Source organism: Hyla sarda, chromosome 3 (genome assembly GCF_029499605.1).
Source record: "Hyla sarda isolate aHylSar1 chromosome 3, aHylSar1.hap1, whole genome shotgun sequence".
Taxonomy (NCBI): Eukaryota; Metazoa; Chordata; class Amphibia; order Anura; family Hylidae; genus Hyla; species Hyla sarda.
In genome coordinates, this window is record NC_079191.1 from 386392482 (window position 1) to 386418906 (window position 26425).

The window sequence follows — 26425 nt, forward strand, 5'->3', positions numbered from 1 at the left end:
AGTATTGAGCTGTTTTTATGGCTACCTCGTGTATTAGGCCCAGGTGCAACTTCACAGGTTGTCCACCCCTGAAGTTCACAATTTAATCTTTGCATCATAGATTTATTACAATGTCTTATTTGTCAACTTAAGTGGAAAAAAAGGTGATAAAATAGTGAAACATCCATAGTTCAACTCACGCACTACTACTAAGCAAATGGTGATAACATAATAATGGACATAATAATGGACAAAAAATAGGGGTCAAAATACAAATCTGGATCAACTACAGAGAAAAAAAACAACAATTACAGGTCACATAAGCTGCATAGATTGGTATATATAAGCAGGAGGTCAGATATGGACTAAACCAAAGAGATGCACACCAAAGGAAATATTACAATTTCTGAACTAGTTCTGATACCACCAGCTATTTTATCATAGAACATATGGTTAAGAGTCAATGTCAATGAATGGAAACTTTCCATAATCAGACCTATGTAAATTAGTTCTCCTCCAGAAGGAAGATAAGTATCTTATAGTAGCCAAACCCTGAAACAGCTATCTACAGTATACATAGTATACATAAGGAGCATCAATATTTCTGGCAATTATATAGCTTGTATGCAGTATTTTTTTCAGCAGATTTCTGCTCTGGAGGCTTCACCTACAATTTGCAGTTCTCTCAGAGCTGGTGGGTGGAGCCCCCCCCCCCCCCCCCCAATAGACTTATATTGCTTGTCTTGCAGATAAAGGACAAAGCTGAGCTGGTTTTCAGTGTGTACAAGTTTAGCAGCAGGAGTGAGGGTTTATACCAGAAGAAAGAATTATTTTTGTCTAATAAGATCTATTACAAAGTTTTGTGCATGCAGTTGTTCAGTTTGTTTAAATAAAAGTGCCTATTTAATCTAATTAGCATTTTTCCCCCATGGACCATTGCCTGAAAAAATAATTCTCCATGCATAACTGAATGTCTTTATTGTGAGTCAGTACCCAATACTCCCCTCCCCCCAAGCTATAGTAGGCCTCAAACAACATAGGGTTTGCTACAGTGTATCTAGTATTGATAATCCTCTGTGAGCTAAACAACTTGCAAAGATACAGTTTACTTGCACTGATGCATTGTGTGTGATGTATATATAGACATATATATCTCTCACAGAGAATTATGTAAACTGGATTCTTTTGGGTCCACCTCTCAGCTATGCAGAACTGGATTTGTAAAGGTTTACAGCTTCTGGATGTTGACAAAAATGATATTTCCATTTAATACTAGAAAGTTTCAGTTATACATTAATGAAACTTTATGAAAATAAAACCCAACTACCCCTCCATTCAGATGATGAATCCAGCCTTATTCCTGTGATTGGTGGTGGTCCCAAAAGTGGGATCCCTGCCGTCTGATGCATGTAACCCACAAGCTGAGATTCTGGGATAAGCACTTCATTTTGGAGTTGTTATTGCTAAGCTTCTGTCAGACATGTGCTTGTAGAACATGAGAAATGTAACCTGATAAAACATCAAACAGAAACACTGACTCTACATACAGATTGCTTCAGGTTAGTGGAAGTCACCATTTACTACGTACATTGCTTTTGCATTGCAAAAGGCCTGAGAAACATAGGATCCATTTCCTCATCATATAAACTATACATAGAAAGAGACTAAACTGCTGCGAGCCACATTTTCCAAATCTGTTTATGTTCCCTTACGTATCACTGTAATTATTAAGTAAGTAGATTAGTATGAAAGGCACAATCGGAGCAAGAGCGGTCTATCAGGTTGGCATCAACAAATACACAAGCCTTATAAAATATTAGTGGAACTGTTAAATGACCCAGATTTTATTTTAAGTGTGCTGCCGCCTCCTTTTCAGTGAAAAGAATCTCTAAAGCCTTTAATGCTGATACAGAAAGCCATGCATCATTTACACATACACACACACAGTGTGCTCTACCAAATATGTGCCTTTAAATGCATTTCCTTCCCTCATGCCTCTGGCTCTCCTTCATTTTTTAAGAAGAGAAAATTGTTTGATCCAACAAGGAGGCAACATTTGCCCCATTTTCAATATTTTAGACTGGCTTTTTAACGTTGAAAAAAAAATGTGGTTTGTTTTTATGGAGGCATGGCCCCGGGGCTGCTGTATGATGTAAGGGAGAAGAGGTCTCTAAGGGCACACTTCTCAGTTTTGCCGGTGCTACTTTTGCTGTGCTTAATTGCTCTGCACCATTCTTGGCCACTGTTGACTCAAAATAGGTGTGGATCAGGTCTGTACAAGCAACGAAATACCAGAAAGTCAAACTTTATGTAAACACACTCAGGGAGATCTGACAAGAACAGACCAAAACCTGACTTGTGGAGTTCTACGAGGCTCCAAGTGTTGAGTAAAAAAGAATTTGCAAAAAAAAAATATATAATAATTTCTTCTTAAGTTATATATCTAATTATTCTTGTTTTGTTTTTCGATTGGAGTCGTGCCATAGAATGAAGAGCAACAATCAAATTTGAAGACAAATTAGGAGGGTAATACACAATGGAGACCACCATTTTCAATCAGAATGGTTATTAGAAATAGGTTGAAACAGTGAGAAATACTCTAAAATATTTATTGTCTAGATTAGTGGTCTTCAAACTGGTATAGCTATTATCTACACCTGTTGTCTTCAAACAGTGGACCTCAAGCTGTTGCAAAAGTAGTGTTGAGCACGAATATTCGAAATGCAAATTTTTACCGCCAATAATCGGCACTTTGCAATTTCGTCAATATTTAGAATATAGCGATATATATTAGTAATGACCAATATTCTGTTATTTTTTCTTCACAGTACATATCACAACTATGATGTGTACTGTGTAAAAAAAAAAAACGGTGATCATCCCTCCCTGCTTCCAGCTTGCGGTCTAAAGAAGGCTCCAATATTATTTACTGTGTGAGCCGGGGTGGAGCGCAAATATTTTGTACATTTCGCATGGAAAAAAAATGAATGAACATAGTGAATATGCGAATTTTGCGAATTCGAATATGGCCCCTGCCGCTCATCGCTACAAAAGTACACCTTCCAGCATGCCCGGACAGGCAACAGCTGGAGGAACATACGTTTGGTAATGCTGGGGATTTTAGTCTTCCAACAGTTGGAGGTCCACAGTTTGGAGACCACTGGCCTAGATAGTTCTCTTAACAACTAGCTACCGACTATAAATAATACAGGAACTCACTCAGGTCCAGATCCAATGCCAACCCAACATGTGCTCCAATGTGGTGCTCATTGGGGTTGGCAATCAATAATTTGCCATCCAATGCCCAATAATAGAATTTATTTGAAGGTAAAAATCCTAGCAATGCTACATTAGGACATTGAGGCTAGGACTATAATAGGGATGTAGATGGCTTCCCCAATAAATTATATTTTAAGATATTTTAGGTGTAAACTATGATTTTTTTTTTAAGTGACCCAAAATAACCAGACATACAAAATTTAATCTACACATGCATTGGTTGAGTCCAGAGAGACTCAAAAAGTAGACAATGCTCATAGTGTGTACGTCTTTAGGATTGAAAAAAGTTTCACATTTGGTCATGTTCCACAACTGATGTTATAGTTAAGAAAGGATGATAAATCTTCATTAGGCTTTGGAAACTATGACTAAACTCTGCCCGTTCCTCAAAGGATAACATAAGGTCAGTGTGTGATGGGAGGGACATATCTCAGGTCATGTTTTCTCCCTGCATTTCCGGCTCGGTTTATGCAAACCGGGAAGACTGGGATGTAAAGCACATTTCTACTTGTAGAATTATTATATGACCTATCGAGTATTAAAACTTGTGAACTAAAAATATTGTCAAGCGGGAAATGTGTGTGGGCAGAGAAGAAGGAGTGAGGAAATTGCCTGTTACAGAAAAAATGCATCTAAAGAGAGAATTCAAACTCATAATGAAAACAATAACATTCTATTTGCGAGCTATTATACCGATTTTAACCACTTACAGCTGAGAAAGTTTTTAATAACACTTTTTTTTTAATTTAATTAAAACTTACTAGAACATTTTAGATCTTTTTCTCTCTCTCTTTGTAAGAATAGATACATCTGTGCATTGTAAGGTCAGCCCATTCATTTTAATATTCATCCTGTAATGAACAGTTTACCCTATGGTGGTGCTGTAGAGGAATCAAAGTAACACTGGAAGATTACAGTTGGTCAAGTATTGGGACAAAGTGTGCCCAGTAAGTTTAGGAGGTCTCTTCTAACAAAACATTGTTAGAAGGAAATAGGAAATGCCTACTCAGCCAATGAAGTAGAGACCCACCTCAGTCAGTGTTTGCAATACTGGGTGTTTCCTATGTATTGAGAGAAGAGCATGAAGCCCCATTGGCACCAGAGGAAGATCGAAGGCAAGTGAGTATATGTTTGTTTTCTTCATCTTTCTACCCTGAGACATTTTTTTATATATAAAATGAACTACCTGGAAAACCTCTTTAGTGTTCCACCTATAGCCAACTTTAAAGGGGTACCCTGGGGAACTAGAAGTTTTCCTCTATGGTGTGAATAGGGAATGTGTCTGATTTTGGGGGGTATGACTCCTGGGACACGCCACGATCTACTTTACAAGATTCAGTAACTTTCCCATTCCGAGCACACCCTGGCCCCCAACCTTCCGCAACTGGCAAAAGTGATTGCCCACTCAGCCCGTGACCAGTAACTGGCTGAGCAGGCCGTCACTCCCACTCATCTAGGAAGGTGGGGACCAGAGCACGCGGAGGACGGATAAGTTACTGGACCCTGTACAGGAGATTGCAGGAGGTTCTAGCAGTCAGGCTCCCCGCAAAAAGACACTTATCCCTTATCCACAGGATAGGGGATAAGTTTTATTTCTTTGGAGCAACCCTTTAAACACCAGTGGCTCAGCGGTTAGGACTGATGGACTGTAAGCCCCATTAGGGAGAGGGACTGATGCATATTACATCAAACACTGTACAACACTGCAAAATAAGTCAGCACTACATAAAATAATAAAATAAATAAACCTTTACAAGTGCTCTTGAAAGGAGTGATTAGGACACATCAGTTAAAATGGGCTATTAGTAGCCATAGATAAGAGTTTTACGTAGAGGCCTATAGCCAATAATGATAATGAAATAGGTGGTCAAAAAATATATTATATATGTTTATTTGAATATTTAATATTCTGTCAATGTATTATATGTATGTCACTGTAACATACTGTATATCTAGAACAAGATATTAGAATTAGAGAGGGAATTCTCCTTGACAATATTTTGTGACTAGATAGAACAACTCCTACGCCTGTAAGTTATTTGTTCAGCTTCCCTAATAATACATCTCCTGATTGGCAACTCTCCAAGACTGTCTGGGGCAATATGCAAGCTAAACATTTTTGACTGATTACAATTAATACTTTTTTCCTATGTGGAACGGTATAGCATTTTATATGGTGATCAGCGCTGATTGATGTAATTTGGGTACCTAAAAAGGAGCACTCAATGTAATACTATAATTAAAACAGTTACACAGTTCATCATGAATAATGGTCGTTTAAGAATAATTTGCAGACTATCGGAAAGACGTCTTAAAAAAAAAGGTTCGTTCCAGTCAGTCAAGGGAACAATCCACCTAAACTTACAGTGAGGGCATCAGATTCCCATAGGAAGTTCATGGCTGAGTCTACCACTTTTCTTGCATGTAAATTATATGCTGTGTAATTTTATTTCTTAGAGGAACTTAACTGGTATATAAATAATTAAAATATATTTTAACCATTAAGGGCTTCCCCCGAGTTAAAGTAAATGAAGGTTTCTATTGTATTACGGGTTTATCTCTATCAGATATTATTCTAATGGTTTAGATATTAGGCAGTGATTGGCTACTGTGTCTTCTTACCCACCTTCAGCTCTTTAAAACCTACTTTTATTATAATTTTTATTATTATTATTATTATTATATTAACTCAGACAGTCAATTCCATGTCTTTCATTCCCCTGATGACACTGCAGAAGTAGAAAAACACGTCGAACACGTGGAATTTTAATTCAGTTAACAGCTGTACCACTGTGGAACCATCTTACTCACATAGACACAAAGGGGATCGAGAAGCACACAGTAGAGTACCTCTCTCACCCTGATTGAGATGTGGGGCTGAACACTCAAACCTCGACCTTTAACTATGATTGTTCTTTTTTTTTTTTCTCTCAGTACACACTAAAATAGTTTACAAAATTGTAGATCAGTAAAAATATGTTGAAAAAAATTCTAATAAATCTTGAAGAGTCGTAAATGGGCACTGTTAGATTAAAAAACTTTTTATATGATGTTACTGATGAAAATTACAGACCTTTAATAATATGGTTGTTTACAAAATTTAGCATTTTTAATAAAGAAAAGGGCTTCTGAAAATCCCACCACTACGGGTCCCCATACCTACTGGGACACTAACCAGTCCTGCGGCAATATCAGGCTTGTCCATGAGTCATGGACAAGAGATGACTCATGGACAAGGCTGCATGAGCAGACACACCAATCACCTCCCACCACCACAATGGAGGGACACATCCCCTTCCCCTGAGAGGATTTCTAACACTGTGAGCTAATAAAAAGAGGGATTTTTATAATAAATATAGGTGATAGAGGCATACAATTAGATGTACATGGTCAGGATTAGGTACCGAGTAACGTTTGTTTTTTTAATTATTATTTTTTGGGGATCTGACAGGTACGCTTTAATAACATTAGACAGCATAGTAGCTATGATATCTATCTATCTATCTATCTATCCAAAGGTTAAGAACATGTGCATATGAATAAAGGGGTTTCCCAAGCAGAATACTTTCAATAATCATCATATGGAGAAACTCCATAGTCCAAAGTCATTGTTAAATACATCTCACTAGACGTGAGTTTATGTTTTTATACACATTTCATGTATTCCCACATGCTGTGTTGCTGCCAATAATTTATGACTGATCTGCACCCAGGCTGCCCTTCAGCATTTTATTTAATCTCTGCAACAGTGATTTACAGTAGCGTGTCATTAATAATACAAAAATGTACATGTGTGTTAACAAGTTAGGCTCAGTCTTTTGACTGAAAAGCAAAAATTTTGGAAAGTTCTTGCTTGCAGAGATGAACAAAGGCACAATAAATCAAAAATTGTTTGTTTGCAGTTCCCTGGAGCAAATAACACTGTGTACAGTTTATATTGGGAGATCTATTATAATCTTAATTCATCAAATTTGTTTTAAAGACGTACTAAGAAAACCAGTCACCTTCCAGTCATGTAAAAAAAAAAAAAGAAAAACTATAAAAGCGGACTTTCACATACCTGGGGTATAGACCTAGAGGTTTAGAGGGTTGTCTCATCAGAGGGGACTGGATGGTCCCAAGACCCCAGAAACCTGAATTTGCAGGGGGACAGCTACAATGGCCACTACAGGGGAATGTGGTATTACATGTGGCCATTCATTTAGCAGATAGAAAGCTATACAATGTGGCTGCAGTGGCCACTGCAGGGAATATGAGGTATTACATGTGTTCATTCATTTTTCACATGACAGCTATACATTTCAGCTGCAGAAGCCACCACATGGTATTACATATAGCCATTCTTTTTGCACACAGACAGCTATGCATTTTGGGTGACTGAAGAATTACACATGGTAATTTAAATGAATGGTCATCCATGTACTACATGGTCAGACTGCAATTGGCAGAATGAGAGCCATTGATCTGTAGCTCCTCTTCACTCTGGTTTACTAAAGGGGGTCACTAACAGGTAAACCTTCCTCAATAAGATATAAATGCCATCATGTGACATATGGAAAGGGTCTGTCAAAATCAGACAATCATTTAACTGATTGACAATATACACATACAGTAAATCCAAGTGAAAGAATAACCCACCTGGGACAAGAGGTCTTTCCTTGTGCTGATATTCATCAATTTGTTTCAACTTGATACATTATGAAATAACCCAAATTGCTAAATTCACAAAACATTTCAAAAGAAAAACTTTAGGAAAGTTTTGTATAAATCTAAAGAAGCGCATAATAGGTGTCAATCCCATAGAGACTTCATGTTCCCTTCCAATGCAGCAGAATAGTCCAGTATTTTCAGCAAAATGCGTTCTGTCTATAGAACAGAATAAACATTCACACTGGTGATAGCAGATATAATTGCTGACTGTGCACTTATATATATAAATATATATATATATATATATATATATATATATATATATATATATTTGCATATTCCCCTACCCAGAATGCCTGCGGAGTGCTTAGTGTCCCTTGAAAGCTCCGTCACACCAGGAGTGGTGAACTCTCCCTGGGTGAAATACTCATCCCGTTTATATATATATTCTCAGACTGAACTTACAAAATATAATCGCTTCTGCACAAAAAAAGGAGCCCCTGATATTGTTAGCTATCTATTCCTTAATATTACATACTATTCAGGGGAAGGTATTTAAAGTGCCCCACCCCCATGTTCTGAAAATCCACACAACCCCCTATTATCCTGAATCACCCAACTGTGATACCGACTCCTTACTGGGCACTTTGCTGCCCCCTGCCACCCTTCCAGGGCCCAATATCAGTTTTGTACCCTGTCTCTATAGTGGATACACCCCTGATACTTCCCGAATTGGTGAATAATTAAATTCAACCGTTGAGATCTGCAGAGCCAGATATAAAACAATTAACTGCGAGGGATACATTGTAACTTAGAAGGAAAATTGTCGTATAAAATATTGAAACGATCTTCCAGAATATTTAATTATTCATTTATGTTCTTTTTTTTATTGGGCTGATATGAAGGAAGATCTTCCTCTAATCATGAATTCAACAATGACGTTACTAAAAAACGACCAAGTGTCAATTCAGGCATTTACATTTATAACACGTCCTGTATTCGCAGCCCTACGTTTAATAGGGCAGCAGAAAATTGATCTCCCAAGGCAATTCAGGTCACGGGAATTGATAACCTTTACAGTCTATGCCTGCGAGTTTGCCTGTCGCTAACAGATAATGCACTTTGGATATTAATCCTACAATGGCTAATATAACATAAGAAGCTGCTTGTTATCATGAAGGTGTTACATTGGAGATTACACAGAATTATATTGACACAACTGACATCTCATGTAATGAAGTGTGAACGTCGGACCCGGTTTTCTCAAACCTTTTAGATAGATATATATATATATGTGCTACGGAGATCAAAACATCAAATGAATCTGCTGCAAGTGATGGTACATGGGGCTTTAGGAGCCTTGACAAGTAGTGATCTTAAGCAAACATCATGGTGTATTAGTGGTCCTTCTAATATCTACATGACACGCTAAACATCCACAAGACATGCTAAGGATCAAGTGTGTATCCTAGAGGTTGTTTTTAGTTATCGTGTTACTTTTCATGCAGGTTCTCGCTAATGCATATGTATCGGGATAGCTTGAAAAATGCAAATATATGTGGCTTGAAGGATCAAAACCAAGTGAAGATCTGGTTTCAGACCACATTAACTCTTACAGACCAAGGAAGGAATTAGTAGAGGAGTAAAACTACATAGCAATGCATTTCAAGATGGGCATTGCCTTAAGATAAAACACCTAAGTGGAACATAGTCCATCTTGGAACAACTGGTATTTTTTTAGCTAAATGCTAAGGAATCTTCTACATGGTTATCAAGCAAGAGAGGGGTAAACAACCATATGGTTACACCACTATTTCCCTCCTATAAAGTATACGTAGGCGAGCAAGAACAAGCACATTGCCCTTCTGTCCTGGGATGAAAGGACGTGGCTGCACTTTCAATGACAAGTTAAAGGGGTACTCCGGTGGAAAACTATTTTTTAAACCAATTGGTGCCAGAAAGTTAAACAGATTTGTAAATGACTTCTATAAAAATCTTAATCCTTAAAGTACTTATCAGCTGCTGTATGCTCCACAGGAAGTTATTTTATTTTTGAATCCTTCCAGGACTTATCACCTGCTTTATTCTCCAGAGGAAGTTCTTTTCTTTTTGAATTTCTTTTCTGTTTGACCACAGTGCTCTCTGCTGACACCTCGGTCCATGTCAGGAACTGTCCAAATCCCCATAGCAAACCTATCCTGCTCTGGACAGTTCCTGACATGGACAGAGGTGTCAGCAGAGAGCACTGTGGTCAGACAGAAAAGAAATTCAAAAAGAAAAGAACTTTCTCTGGAGAAAAAAGCAGCTGATAAGTCCTGGAAGGATTACATTTTTTAAATAGAAGTCATTTGCAAATCTGTTTAACTTTCTGGCGCCATTCGATTTAAATTTTTTTTTGTTCCACTGGAGTACCCCTTTAAGGAGTATAATATATTATTTCCTTACCCTCAGGCCTTTACTGAGCCAGATACATTATTTTACATTACACTCAGAAGTACTGGGGAGCAACTAGAGAGGGTTGAGTACAAAATAGGCTGGTCTAGAATTTACATTACATACCAATGGAATTATACTGTATCTGACTGTCCTCTGATGTGGACATGCTGTGCCAAGGCCCTATGGCATGGGGCAATTATCAGCTAAAAGGAGTGAATGCTGTCCCAATGATCAGCTGACAAATAAGCAAATGTTCACTCCCAGACCGCTTCTTTTTTGTGGTGCTATTAATCATCATTTGTTGCCAGCACATCTTCTCACGAAACCAGGGAATGTGCTGTTGGCAATAGCGGAAGTCAATGGCCTCCATGCAGCTGTATGTGGGATATTTTTAATGGACGCCAATAGACTTGTACAAAGTCGATCAGTACTCGTATCAGGCCTGTGTAAAAGGACCCTAAAGGGCCTTATTACACGGAGTGAGTATTAGCCGAACAGGCCGATATTACTCTATAATAGGGCTGTTGTCCAGCCAATGAAGAAGCGATTGCTTGTTCGCTCACAACCAGCCGACAAACAAGCGATCACTTGTGTGTCGGCTGATTGGCTAGTTTGACCTGGCTAAAATATCCTTGTTCATTGGCTGCACATCTCTCCTATAATAGTGGATAATAGTGTGACCGCCAAATGATGGAAGCAGAGAATTGTATGGATGATCCAGCCATCGTTCGGTTGCCCCTTCCTGCACGTCACTCAAGCCTTTTTATAGGCACTACAAGATCAATGATTGCTTAATGCTAGCGTCAGCCCTTGTCATAGGGCCCTTTTCATGAGTCTAATACAGTGGTCTCCAAATGGTGGACCTCCAGCCGTTGTAAAACTACAGCAGGTCTACAGTTTGGAGACCACTAGTCTAATGCCATTCTTCTCCTTTTTCCGACATATGCCAGTAGAATCCCTTTGGCCTAAAAAAGTGGCCTTCAAACTGTGGACCTCCAGCTGATGCAAACCTCCAACTCCCAGATTGCTGAGAGTTGTTGTTTTGAAACAGCTGGAGGTCCAATGTTTGAAGAACACTGGTCTAATACAGTTCTTCTCCTTTCTGTGATATGTCAATAGAATCCATTGGGTCTAATACAGTGTTCTCCAGACTGCAGACCTCCAGTTGTTGCAAAACTACAACTCTCAGCATGCCCGGACAGCCAACGGCTGTCCGGGCATGCTGCGAGTTGTAGTTTTGCAACAGCTGGGGATCAACAGTTTGGAGACCACTGGTCTAATGCAATTCTTCTCTTTTCTCCAAAATGCCCATAGAATCCTTTCAGCCAGCCTTGCAGCCATTGCTGCTCAGTATTCATTTAAACGCAGTATCTGTATATCCCAAGTAGTATCAGAATTCAGTCCTATTGGTACGCAAGTATTAACATTCATATTACTGGAAACATTCTTCAGGCCGTATTACTTTTGCATCAGCGAAGAACGAGGGAAAGTAGGCAATTACAGGGCGTGCCATAGTAATACAAATGATTAGCTGCCGGTTGCCAGAGGCTGGAACGCCGATTGTGTATAAACACTAAGTCAAATTACTTACCAATTGTTCACTTGAAGTATGGTGAGACCTGTGTCTTGTGCCAACTGTTTTTTCTGTTCTTCTGAGGGGTAGGGGTGCTGCAAGATAACAGAGAGTTACACTTTATTGCGATCTGATCTCCCTTTGTTACCAATACAAATGCCAGCATGCAGTCAATAATTAAAAAAAAAAAGCACAAAATGGCGAGGTGTGTCGTTCTTTTATTAGTTGTATCCTACATCATCTAATTATTAGGCAGCACAGACATTCCAATTATAAGAATTAGCGGAGTGAAGAAATAGCTATTAAGAACCCCGGCTATTCACTCATATTCATTTTATCCTCAGTTGGCACACAGTAGGAGCGAGAATCAAGCGGGTATCATAGCGGCAAACAATCAGATAAGCTGTTGCCTGCGCCACTTTGAGATTTAATTTAAAACATATTAGAAATAATGAGTGAGAATATTTAAAAAATAAATAAATAAAGTAATAAAAAAGAAGAAGATTCTGTTTTGGCACCGGGAATCCAAGCCCTTCTACATTATGTGGCTCATCTACGAAATGCTGGGATTTTGAACGCGCGCCAACCTAAGGTCACTCAACACATATTTTGCCTGACATTAACATAACTATCTTAGTTTAATCATGAGAGAGAGGCCAAATGCTCTTACTCGAACAAGTTTTTTTTTTTTTTTTAAATTAATGTTATGGATAATAGAGGTATAAGATTTCCTATGAGAACCTAATTGTACTTAACTAAAGAAAATTACATCATTCTTACTGACTTATTAAAAGATGTTAATTAACTAGTTTGAGGAACATAGTCAATACTCTTAGAGATCTTTCAGAATTCTTTCAGTCCTAGGTCACACAAAAATTAATACAAATAAGCCAGCGCTCCTAGATATGAGAATGCACCAATCCATCACTCCAGATCCTAAACAACACCTGAAGAAGGAGCCAGTGCGGCTCGGAAACACGTCTTACTTTCATAATGATAAATTCTTATTTTAAATCTACATTAGATCCTGGCAGTGCCCATTATTCCCCTTGTTTAGGAGCTGGAGTTGTCCACTGATGATTCAGACATTGCGCCTTGTGGCATTTTGGGAGGAGTGGCAGCCACGTAGGATCTTGTTTGCATATCGCTTTCATGTGTGTTCTGCACATTTGGTGAGTGGTTCCAAAAATCTTTGCCATTACCTATGTTTGAAGTTTTTGGGAGCGTCTTCTATTTGATTGTTTGTTTCAGTAGATAAAAAAATTTGTTGTGGACCAGACCCGGTGTTTTCAGATTAATGTTGGTTCCCTTTGATATAGGAAATATTAAAGAATATCCGCATTACTACTTTAGGACTGGGGCCATATTGCATTATGTGTCCAGTGATGAGATTTTGCAACCTACTTCACAGCAACTCGATCCTCATTGACCATGGTGATTGCCCAACCATGATGTTACACGAAAGATAGATGTGTCATTACTGTGGTGTATTAGGATTGTGCTAAGGACCATTTACAAAAGCAGACAATCAGGTGAATGAGTGTTCCTAGAAACTCTCATTCCCAATAATCGGCAAGTGATCAGCTTCCAAACAAGCAAACGTTCGTTGGCTGATCACATCTTTTGGTGGGCAATAAAATCATCATTAATGGGCGCACATTGTTCTGTGTAAACAGGGGATGTGCATCCGATAATGCTAGGGTATTATTGAATGGTCTGAATGGTCTGGCAATCGTTTATGCAGCCTGGCCACACTATCGATTGAGTATGGTGATGACCCAAGTAAATGAAACCTGATCATCAAGATCTGTAGCCCATCGAACCCAACTATTTGAGGTTTAATCAGGGCTGTTCCCAGTTGTTTCAGGGGTGTACCTATGCTGTCCTGTGTGGTATTTAAATGTCCCGATTTCCCTTTTTCAAAGGTTGTCAAGATACATACTAAAGAATAATGGTTAACTTTACCAGAATTTTTTAAGCAGTGCCGGGAGTTGTTGTTTTGCAACAGATGGAGGTGCACTGGGTGGGAAACTCTGTCCTAGAGAAACCTTTAAAGGGGTACTCCACTGGCAGCGTCCGGAACATTTAGTTCCGAATTTTGTGCGCGCTGCTGGGGGCCGGCCACACCCCCTTGTGACGTCAGGCCATGCCCCCTCAATGCAAGTCTATGGAAGGGGGTGTGAAGGCCATCACGCTCCCTCCCATAGACTTGCATTGAGGGAGCATGGCCTAACATCACAAGGGGGCATCACAAGGGAACTACATGTTACGAACGCTGGCCACAGCACAGCAAAAACGACACTTTCGTCAGGGTCCATGTTTGTCTCCAGTGCAGTTAAGATGATCAAAAGCTAATTCTGAATGGATGTAGATACATGACGTTCATTGAGATCATGAAAATATTCTACATTCAACTATATAAACTGTACAAGCAAAAAATGTAATAAAATAAAAAAGAACATGAAAACTATAATTTAGTGTTGTGCATGTCCGAAAGGCTTTTGGTTATGATGGGAAGATAAATTAAAGGGGTATTCCAGGAATTTTTTTTACTTGGCTATGCTACAGGGGCTGTAAAGTTAGTGTAGTTCATAATATAGTGTCTGTATCTGTGTGTGATGGTTTTCTCCCAATTCTTATGTGATTTTTATTCCAATATTTATTTTCACCAGCATACAAAATTACTGTTGTCTCAGATTTTTCCCAGGTTGCAATGCGGCCGAGACCTGACTCACTAGTCAGCTGATGACAGGGAGCCTGTCTGCTTGAATGGGCGGAGGGATCGCTTGGTGGGAGAGAGCTCAATCTGCAACTAATGCAACAGCTGTGGGCACCCTGATTGAACACCACAGGTCTTTGAATGGATGCAACTCATTTATGTTTCAATGGGTGGGGTGGATGATGTGTGGGAGGGAGGAAAATGGAATTATGGGATTTGTAGTAAAAAAAGAAAAAAGAAAAAGTCAAACAGGAAATATCAGTTCACAAAAAGCTAGCCACAGCGTTATGGTAATCTCGCAACATAGCCATTTAGCCCCAAGACAAGCGCAGATCCTTCCTAAGCATGTCCATTACTGTCTGGCAGGTACGTACTAAAATCTCCTTATGGTGGATAACCCCTTTAAAAAACAAATGAGGTAATATTGTTTGTCAGCAGGAGTGTGTGTTATATCATCTTTTTTTTCAGAACTTAGACACTATGTACCTTCTCTTTTTGAGAAAAAAGGCACAGGCCACTTTGCCTGTGTTCAATGTCAATATTTATTTCCAATGACGAAAGGACATTACAGTCCACGTACTTCTGCCAACAATAATACGTCCTCCATTCACATTACATATATTTATTTGTGAATTAGCCATAGTGCTGAGAGCAGGCACCTGTGAGGAGGCCATTGCTGTATTAGAACACGCTGGTTAGGCTAGCTTTTAATTCCATTAGCATTATTTGCTAAGACGGATTAGACATGCCCTAACATTTCTTGCATGCCTGCCTGCTACACTCAGATCCACGTATCACTCTATACAGTCCTGTTGTTTTTAAAAGCATTCCTCCATTCTTCTGATTGATTGCTCATTGTGGCCTTTAAGAGGTGTAAAGAATATGTCAGCATCAGTAATTCCAGGCGGATTTGCTTATTTTTCCTATGGGAAGTTCACAATCTATATATAAACACACCTTCTCATTTACCCACGTACAGGATTATTTACTTTTGTTTTTATATTGTAAAAGGTATAAATATACTATTTTGTTTGTTAAAAAAAATACCTATAATCCATTATATTTTTTTTTATTAGCAATATATCTATAATGCATAAATGAACATCTGCTACAAATTTAGGAATACTTGCTAAAATATAAAGACTCAAATTTTGTACTGATGTAATTTCAGCTAAGAAGAGATTAAAGGGGTTATACAGGGATTTTTATTCATTTTTGAATTTTGCCTGGGCTGCTGCAATAAAAAAAAAAGTAAACTTACCTTCCACTGCTCCCTTGGTGTCACTGGAATCGGTCTCCCATCCTCAGGTACCATTCTAATACCAACCACTCCCAGCTTCTGAGGGCTGACACTGACACATAACACTGCACTGAGCTTATTGCCGGCCGCAGTGATGTCCCGCCTTGGTGGGTGATACGCTGAGTGGCAGTGTCATGTAGCAGGCTTGAGCCCGACCTTCTTCCTGATACCCGTTACAGCACACTGCAGCACCAGCTGAGGCGGGACATCACTCTGGCTCATGATTTGCTTACTGCAGTGTTACTTCAGACCCCAGAAGTTGGAAGAAGACCGATGCCTGAGACGGGAGACCGATTCCAACACCACTGCAGGAGTGCTGGAACGTAAGTTAAAGTTTGCTATTTTTATACTGTATAACCCCTTTAAAGGATCCCTTAACATTTAAAAAAAAATTCACCATGCCTATCCCCTGCCATTTCCATTTTGAGGTTTTCTGGGTCCCCCACCAGTTTGTACCTCCCGCTCGCTTTTGACATGGACATGTAACTGCAGTAACTATTTCTACCTGGAAAGTAGAGATCAGTAGAGAACCAGGGATGTATCAAAACAGAAATAACAGAGAATTGGAAAGGTGCAATAGCTGCAGTAGTCACATGGTATCACGAGGGACTAGGAATTAGAGACTAGAGGGGAACTCCCGAAGCTAATGGCCCAGGTAACCCATTTGGTATGTTATGCATCACTTTCTACTCTGCTAAAAGTATTTGCTATTTCATTGGTTAATCAAGTGACATCATCATGTCAAGTAAGCATAATATGACACCATTAATGCCAGATTAGATGCTTCTGAATCCTCAAAATGTAATCCTTGTTTAGATGAAACACATATTTGAACATAAATACCATGGTAAGGTCACTACTAGTCATGTTCATTAAAGACTGTAGTCATTAGGGTTATTCCCAACTCAATATGTTGGGCTGATCAGTCGGAGTTTGACCCCTGGGACCCCCACTTATCACAAGAACAGAGAGAAATTGGCCACAAAATGAATGGGATGCTAGCTGCACACACATACTGTGCTCCATTTATTTAGGGAATAGTCTCATGATCATTGGGGGTCCCAATAGTTGGACCCCCACTGATCCGCTTGTTATCCTCTATCCTGTGGAAAGGGCATACATTTTTGAGTTGGGAATACCCCTTAGTATCAGAATCTATAGCACCAGTGGCTGGATGGTTGTACATGTACCTTGTTCTAAAAAATCAGAATACTCTATTTTACTCTCCTAACACGCCAGTGTTTTTGTTGAAGAAATATTCTTTAGGTCATAATTCTTTCAAGGAATTTGAACAATTGTGTAAATGTGCTATATATAGATACATAGAAAGATTAAAAAAAAAAAAAAAAATTATTTAATACCCATGTTCTTGACTTTGCATGTAGACTTATCATATGAAGAAAACTCATGTGGTCTAATTTTAAGTAATTGGAGCAAACTGTGTAGAATGTCATAAAGAAAGCAATAATTGCTAGCTTGCCTCGAGCCATTGAAAATGAGGATTTAATGTCTGTTATGCTATATTAAATTGTTCTGCATTCTTTGCAACAGACAAGACCAGGCAAATTAAGCATCAAACCCATTTAGCCACCATATAAAATAAAACAACATAAACACCTTTCAGCTGGATAAATAATTAAAAAAAAAGGCTGTATTATGTGGAGTCATTCTCCTCAAACTTCATTATCGTGTATTCAAGTCATCTGATCTTTTCTCTGCATATTTATTGGCTTACTGTAGCAGAAACTTTCAATTTCACAAAAATCTATAATTGCCATAATCACATGAAAGCCATGACTTCATGCAGCTAATCCTCCTCAGCCAACGGTCCATAATGATACAGACCTTTTAACTGAAACTCAATACGCTTCAAAATACTTAAATACTTTTACCCTTTAAAAAAAAAAAAAAAAAAAAGGTGATTTTCGGGGGGTTGTAGGTTACTTAATTTTTGGGAGGATGGAGGTGGTCTGGAGAGAAGAGAGGAGGATTAAGATGTTATCTACAAACACAGCTAACAGGCATGACCAGGCAAGGTACCACCACGCCACAGGCTACTCTGCCAAAAAGAAATTTCAAGTTCACATTCTAAAGTTAATTACAGCTGCGGTCAGCGAAAAAACAAAAAAAAAACTGACTAAAAAGATCATACGTCAAGATTATTATCAGATGACAAAACTAGCAATTAATCATTGTCCTAATTGCAGATAATGACTCTTAGATGGTTACAAAGTTTAGAAGGGAAAGAATGCTATTTATCTATATGGTTTACTTTCACTCAAACAGAAAACTTTGCAAAGGGCAATTCAGGTAAGTTACAAGCCAGAAGCACTTTTTGTGTTCCTAGGGAGTGAATATTTGGTCTTTATTGGTATCTTTATTGGGTTGTATTCCCAAAACTATCTCCTAAAACACACAACTGGAGCTACATACAATGTCCAAGTGGCAAACGACCCTCACCCAACTTGCTGCATCAAATTATGAAGTTTTACCTAGACTTGACCTACAGGACATACCAGCCATTCACATACTGGTTATATGCGGCTCATGTAGTCAACATAAAGGGGTTCTCCACTGGCCAGCATTTGGAACATTAAGTTCCGAACGCTGTGTGCGCGCTGCGGGGGTCGGTTAACCTCCACAGTGCGCACATAGCATTTGGAACTAAATGTTCCGAACGCTGGCCAGTAGAGTACTTTAAAGTGGCCATCCAGCTTCAATAGCTGTTGGCCGAACATTTCAGCTATGTGCTCTCAATGAAGAAAGGAGGGGTAGACCGCCACCAGCATACTTTAATCTAAATGGGTGGTATCATGCATTAATTAATGAAAGTAATGTTTTTGATTACTTTCATTATATATCATCAAAAGATACAGTATAGATAAGTCTTAAAGTGTACATCCAGTAATGGCTTGGGGGAAGGAGGATATATGTTTTAATTTTTGCGTAGCCGGATTTGGCAGAAGTCCCATAGACTTCTGAAAAATCTGTACATTGAATGCCCATACTCTTGTTCAAAATGTGGGCATGGTACAAAGATTTTAACAAATACCCTGCCCCCCAAGTCATTACTGGATATATGGCTAAAAGATTTCAACTGTAAGAAAATAAATATTGGAAAGTCACCATAGAGGCATGTCAGAATTAGTAACAGGTACGGACCTGGGTCTTGAAACCCACAGCAATGGCCCGAAGAGAATAACACTAGTGCTCTGTTGTTCTCAATATTTATAGGGTCTTTAGGACTCGGTCTCGAGACACCTTCTGTAATTAACCTACATGACAACTTCTATTGGAAGATGGTTAAAATAATAGGTACACTTTATAAAAAATAAAACTTAAAACTAACTACGAATTATGACTACATGTTAAGCCATTGCAAGTTTTCAAAGCCAATACCCTAGTTGCACTGAGCAATCTATAACTGCAGCCATGTTTTAAGTGTGAGAGAGTCAAACATGGCGGCAGTGTACAACTCCCAAGTATCACACAACAAAAAGAAATCATCCTACTGATAAAACCAATTTCAAGTGTCTTAAGAAAGCTGTCTATCTTTCTCAAACAGAGAGTTGAGACTTTTGCCTGGTTGTCTCCATTAGCCTTGTACCATTATCTCTTAAAAGCTTAATTATTTGCAAACAATTGATCAAGATGGGAATATGAGAAAGGATATTCTGGGGCCAAGGGAGAACTACAATGCATTAGTACAGCAAACAAAATTACCTTTAGTTCTCACAAAAGAAATTAATGATTGTGATCATGTCTATGGGAGAGCAATAGTTGTAATGGTTCTCCTGGAGTGCTCTTTATTTCTTCTGGGCTAACACCTAAAGAATCAGTGAAAGCCAATAAAGAAAGATTATGTATGAGAAAGCCGACCCTCTCTCCCCAAATCAATGCCTCACACATCTTCACTTTAACTCTTGGCTTCCAGATCTTAGATCTTCTTTTACAGTACCACCACCACCACAAAATTTCCATATAAATTTGTGGTACGTTGTTTAGCTATTCATATAAAGAGTCCCTAATTTTTATATAAATATATTCTCCTTGTTTTGCAAAAAAATGCCTTGATTTAACACTGGAAATAGCAAGCCTTTCTCCATAGTTAAAACAGTTAAACAGAAGGTACGCAGCACGAAAACATACATTTTTTCAGGCTCAGTGGACACCTGCCCTTAAACCTTATAATCTAATTTTAGTGCCAGAAGAGCAGCGACTTCGCCAAGATCACAAGAGTTGTTACTGGACCAGTGATTTTGCTAGTTAAATAAAAGGAATAAAAAATCATAAGACAAAAAAAAAAACAGAGGATTTTAGTTGGTGGAATTATGTGAATATTGGTCAAGCTCAGGCTAAATTTTAGCAGGTAGTGTAGGTTGCATTACTAAAATATGACGATACTGTTGATAGGTAAAACATTGTATTTTTCAATAAGGTCTTTATGCAGATTTGTCTGTAGTTTATCAATGTCCCCAAGGATGGGACTTAAATTCAATTCTAATGGTTACAAACATTGGCCATTCTGGCGCATCAAGCAGTGGCCTTAAAAGATAGGCGGTATACCAGGAGGGAGGGATGATTTTAGATAACATTGAGCACACTGCACAAAGTAGAGGGCCCCCCTTTTTCAACTTCACTGGGTCAAGGTACTGCTCCTTCCTTGTTCCTTAAACTGGGGAGAACCTGCTGGATCCCATCCCTTGAGTGCTCCTATTGTGTATCGTAGGAAAGACTAGATTCACAAATGTAGTAGGTGGTCCCCGTTTCTCAACTTCACCGGATCAGGGTACTGCTTCTTTGTTGTTCCTTGAACTGGGAAGAACTTGCTGGATTCTACCCCTGGATGTACCAGCAGTGTATCAAAGAAAAAGCTAGATTCACACATGTAGTTTTTGGTCCAGGATTGAACTAAAAGTATATAGGAAAGACTTTTACACCTCCTATAGTTTGTATGCAATCTTATGTTTAGTTAAAAAAACTTGAAAAATAAATAAATAAATGCCCCAAAAAAACATCAAGACAAATAAGTAACTGTAAGAGTGTTATAGACTTTTCTGAACACCATCAATGTCTTCTTCAATTAAAAAAATAATGCATGCACAAAGTGATATCATAAATATTTACATTCACCTTTTTCTCGATTCTTATTTATTTTAACTCATAAACGTAATTAAGTACCAGAGCCTGCGGGAATATGACCCTTGACACCCAAGAATCTAAACATCTCCTAGGTTCTTGACTTGTGCACAACACCATATGTTACCCAAACATCAGTTTGTTTTTCAGTCATCACTATAACTTGTATAGAAAGTCTATACAACCCTTAGTACAAGAAGGAGGAATAAACATCTTTAAGTATCAGGAGCACCGGCAAATTGTGACTCCATATGACCTCTTAATTTTTTCTAGCCATAATACAACATCCATAGTCTTTTAAGGGACTTTATTGTACCTCTGTATGCCTTTAATTTATCCAGAGTTTGACATAATCTATTTTGAGGGGCAAACTAATTTCAACCTATGTCTTAATACTAGTTTATTTATAAAGAGGCAAAGTCATATTAATGCTAACAATGCATCCCATTCAATACCTTGCTACAGGAAACATCACAATAGATGTTAAAAGGGTTATCCACCATAAGATGATTTTAGTACGTACCTGGCAGGCAGTAATGGACATGCTTAGGAAGGATCTGCGCTTGTCTTGGGGCTAAATGGCTATGTTGTGAGATTACCATAACACTGTGGCTAGCTTTTTGTGAACGGGTATTTCCTGTTTCAGTTTTCTTTTTTTGACTACAAATACCATAATTCCATTTTCCTTATTCCCATACATCAGCCACCCCACCCATTAAAACATAAATGAGCTGCATCCATTCAAAAGACCTGTGGTTTTCAATCAGGGTGCCTACAGCTGTTGCATCAGTTGCAGATTGATCTCTCTCCCACCAAGTGATCGCTCCACCCATTGAAGCAGACAGGCTCCCTGTCATCAGCTGACTAGTGAGTCAGGTCTTGGCCGCATTGCAACCTGGGAAAAATCTGAGACAACAGTCATTTTGTTTGCTGTTAAAAATAAATATTGGGGTGAAAATCACAGAAGAATTGTGAGAAAACCGTCACACACAGGTACAGACACTATATTATGAATTACGCTAACTTTACAGCCCCTGTACCATAGTCTAATAAAAAAAATCCTGGAATACCCCTTTAATGTCTGACTATCTGCTAACCATATCGGTGGCTGTATAAGCAGAAGCAACATAGTGAATCTGGTAATTCTAAGCTTCAGTATGTTGGTGGCTCAGATGTTTCTAATGGAGCCTCTTAATCTTTGGAAAGGTGACTGCTTCATAACCTTTATCAAAAAAACTGCAAAGTAATGAGCGTGTTCTCAAGGATGGATCCTCTCGGTGGTTTGCAAGCCTCTGCACAGGAAGGGCTGGTGATTAGTATAATGAAAGGCAAACATAAGAATACCAAGTTTGTGGTTTGTAAATTTCACAAAACATTGCCTCACAACATCTTAAAGTGTACCCATCATTTCACAGAAAACAATAATGCCTATATATGTTACTCCATAGGTCATGCAGATTTTTTACATGTCTTTTTTATGTGTCTAGCTACTGTATTTGGCTCACAAATCCCTCTGTTCTGCTGCTCACTTAATCTGACATAAAGTGTACAGGAAGGGGCGTGTACAAGGCAAACACTGAGCTGCCCTCACTCACTATGCATTCACTTACTCCCTGAGTCTGTTGTGCTGTGCTGGGTCTCTTCATCCAATTACTGCAGGCTGCTCTACAACCGCTACCCAGGGGACTACTTGCTGGACAGCCGGGGGGGACACTTTATAACTTAATATCTTCACCATCCCTGGGGGCACAAACATCACCCGGGGATGGTGAGGATAATGATTTTAGCATATATAAAGCATTGGCAAGCGTTATATATGCTTAAATCTGCCGATTGGTTCCCTTTAATTGAAGTAAATAATTGATTTATATAAAAAAAAAAAGAAGAAAAGAAAATCTTTGCAACAATATAGAAATTCCTATAGTAAGCTCAGACGGAAATAGAAGTAATGACAATAGGAAATAAAACAAGGCCACAGCGCAGGCAGATGGAAGATGTCCAGCTTTTCTATCTTAATGAACCGCCTTGTCCAAATGTTCTCCTTTCATCAGAGTTTCCACCACTGGCAGTCTATGCGGATGCCAGGACAGTGATACAGGAGTTATCTTATCTGCTCTGGTAACCACGTATCAGAAACATTCTCTCCCTCATGGACGTGCCCCCGTGACTGTGTTTCGTAATGCATGGAGGAAATTTGAAAATAATCTTTCACAGAGCTCGCTGCGGCGATAAACCAAGTCCAAACAAGTCCTGTCTCGGACCTCATCCTTAGTAATTCATCTGACATTAAAGTGTCTCTACTTTAAACTGGGCAAAGATACAAAGGAAAAGCAATGTATTTGGGGAAATGTTAAGATTATTCAAGCAGGCTTGAAATAAAGTGGTTAACAATATCTACCTCACTCTGGATAAAGACTGTGATAGAAGAATCCCTTAATATTTAATGAGCAATGGGCTCTTTGCACCACATGGCATTTCATGTGTGAACAAGCTAAATGATGTCACCCGTCCACTGAAGAACACAGGGGCATATGTTTTAAAAGGAGATTTAAGCCTGAATGTCAATGTTAAGATAAAGAAGGAAAAGAATCCAGGAAAATAACATAAGTGGAAATATTCTCGAACCTTTAGCAGATGCAGAGCTTCCTAGCTCCTGCTCTAGTTTTTGGCCAAGTAGGCGGAGCGATGTGAGAGAGGCTTTCACCCCTGAAGAAGCTCATCTGCATTAAAGGGGTACTCCGCCCCTAGACATCTTATCCCTGCGATCTCGACTGCGGCACCCCAGACATCCTGTGCACAAAGCGAATTTCGCTCTGTGCCAGATGACTGGCGAAGCAGGGCAGAGGCCCGTGATGTCACGGCCATGCCCCCTCAACGCAAGTCTATGGCTTGCATTGATGGGGCATGGCCATGACATCACGAGCAGGAGTGGCCAAGACGTCATAAGCCTCCGGCGCTGCACCTGACGTTGTAAACCAATGTCAAGGCATTGTTCCCTCCCACTGCCCTGCCAATTTAAACAAAAAAGGTAAACAAACAACTTGAAGGCAACATCAGGACCATGTTGTCTATATGTCAACTTTAGTAAAGAATAAGATTTTATTTAGTTCACTAAAAAACCCTAATTTTCATACTTTGAACAAAAAAAATTACACTGCAGGCTGCTCTGTAACCCCTCCTCTCTGTTTTCAGACAAGAGTTAGCACAGATGATGCTAGTCCAACCCTCACTTGCTGGACTTTGTCCCAGCCCGTGCTTCAGCTGAGGCTGGAAGGTATGGGGACCCCTAGTGGTCTTTTTTTTTATAAGCCATGATTTCTATAAAAAGAATATATAGACTGCCTAGTTTACATTTGCAATGTCCAGTCTAGGTTTATATGAACTCTTCTGCCTACTGTACATCAAAATAATGTGCTACAATGTTGGTCCATTATTGCCACCTGACATATGACTAAGCTGAAACTCCTTACTCAGACGAAGCATGAAAGTGTCTAAAAGGCATAATAAAAGTGCTGCAAGTCATGTAAGGCTGGGTTCACACTACGTTTTGTCCCATACGGGAGCGCATATGGCAGGGGGGAGCTAAAAGCTCGCGCTCCCGTATGTCACTGTATGCGCTCCCGTATGTCATTCATTTCAATGAGCCGACCGGAGTGAAACGTTCGGTCCGGTCGGGTCATTTTTGCGCCGTATGCGCTTTTACAACCGGACCTAAAACTGTGGTCAACCACGGTTTTAGGTCCGGTTGTAAAAGCGCATACGGCGCAAAAATGAGCCGACCGGACCGAACGTTTCACTCCGGTCGGCTCATTGAAATGAATGACATACGGGAGCGCATACGGTGACATACGGGAGCGCGAGCTTTTAGCTCCCCCCTGCCGTATGCGCTCCCGTATGGGACAAAACGTAGTGTGAACCCACCCTAAGTCAGTTTTTTGTGGGGGGACAGAATTTTGGCACATTTGCAAACATAAATCTGCTCCACTGTTTTTCCACCTAAAAGAAGTCTGAAGAAGAGGTGCAAAAAAAAAAAGAAGAAAATAAAGAAAAGTGCGTTTAGCTAAATTATACAGTAATTACAATTTTGTTTAGATGTTTTCATCATGCACCCTAGGAATGTTTAGTTTTTTGCAGTGCAAATAATTTTATGGGTGTTTTTTGCTTTTTATTTTATTGCTTTACATCTCTGCCATCATTTTATGAATCAGGCTCAAATCATTTAGAAGAAGTTGCTTCTGGTCTTTTTCATTCTGAAGCAAAAAAGGAACAATGAAGCCAATGTTCCTGTGATCACAAAATCCTCCCAAGTATATTTGTAAAGTCCTTAGAAATGTTTCACTCCCCTGCTCAATTATTTTGACAAAATATTATGATGCCATAGATAATCCTCATATCCCTATGGTCTAAACGGCTAACACCTGTCCTTTTCTGAAACGTGTCCATTCCAGTTCACTCTTTGTCAGTTGTTGGAACTGAAGAATAAATGGAAATTGTTATGTCTTGAATGGGTGTGGAGCTGCTGGGAAGGAAGGGAAGTTGTGGGGAGTGAGCGAGGCATTGCTAGATAACAGGTCTGAAATAGTTGATGCAATGCGTCTGTTCTACGATAACTTTCAAAGTGTAATTTTTTGTGAATGCTTGGCAATAAGGAGAAGGAACTGGGAGAAATATTCAGATTCTGGTATTTAATTTTAAAAAAAATGTTGGCAGTACAGTAGCAGCACACCTGTCATATAACAGAAAAAATAATGCTTATATAAGTAACTTACTAAGTCATGCAGATTCTTTACATGTCTTTGTTATGTGTCTAGCTCTGTATTTGGCTATAGAAACCCTCTGTTCTGCTGCTCACTCATTCTGACATCCACTGCTTAAGAAGGGGTGTGTCCGAGGCAAGTACTGAGCCCGCCTTCACTCACCATGCATTCACTTCCTCCCTGAGTCAGCTGTGCTGGGTCTCTTCATCTAATCACTGCAGGCTGCTCTGTAACACCCTCCTATCTGAGGAGAGACTGTGTCTTTCAGGGTTCATTCGGCGCCAAACAAAAAAACCCAATGGACTCTTTGCACAATGGACATAGGGTCTTGACAGATCCCATTGACTTGAATGTGGTCTGTTGGGTGTTTGGTATTTTAGAGGAGTTGAGAGAAAGAAAGAAAAAAAAAGATTGGACATGCAATATTTATTTCTCCGCTGAACTCCATTTAATGGGTTGACCGATGTGTGACCCTAACCTAAGATGGCTAAAAATTCCTCATATAAGGAGACCAACTCTAGTAGAATGCTCATTTCACTCCATACACATGAACATTCATCTTGGCCAGCTGTTACGCCGAGCGCTCCGGGTTC

General features: G+C 39.2%; 1 protein-coding gene across 1 annotated transcript in view; it reads right to left on the reverse strand.

The window, feature by feature from the left end:
• Positions 1–26425, reverse strand: part of MEIS1 (Meis homeobox 1) — a 171319-nt gene that overhangs the window by 15426 nt on the left and 129468 nt on the right. Inside the window, exon 9 of the mRNA XM_056567924.1 lies at positions 11936–12012. Coding sequence (XP_056423899.1) covers positions 11936–12012 — 77 coding nt within the window. The remainder of the gene's footprint in view (positions 1–11935; positions 12013–26425) is intronic.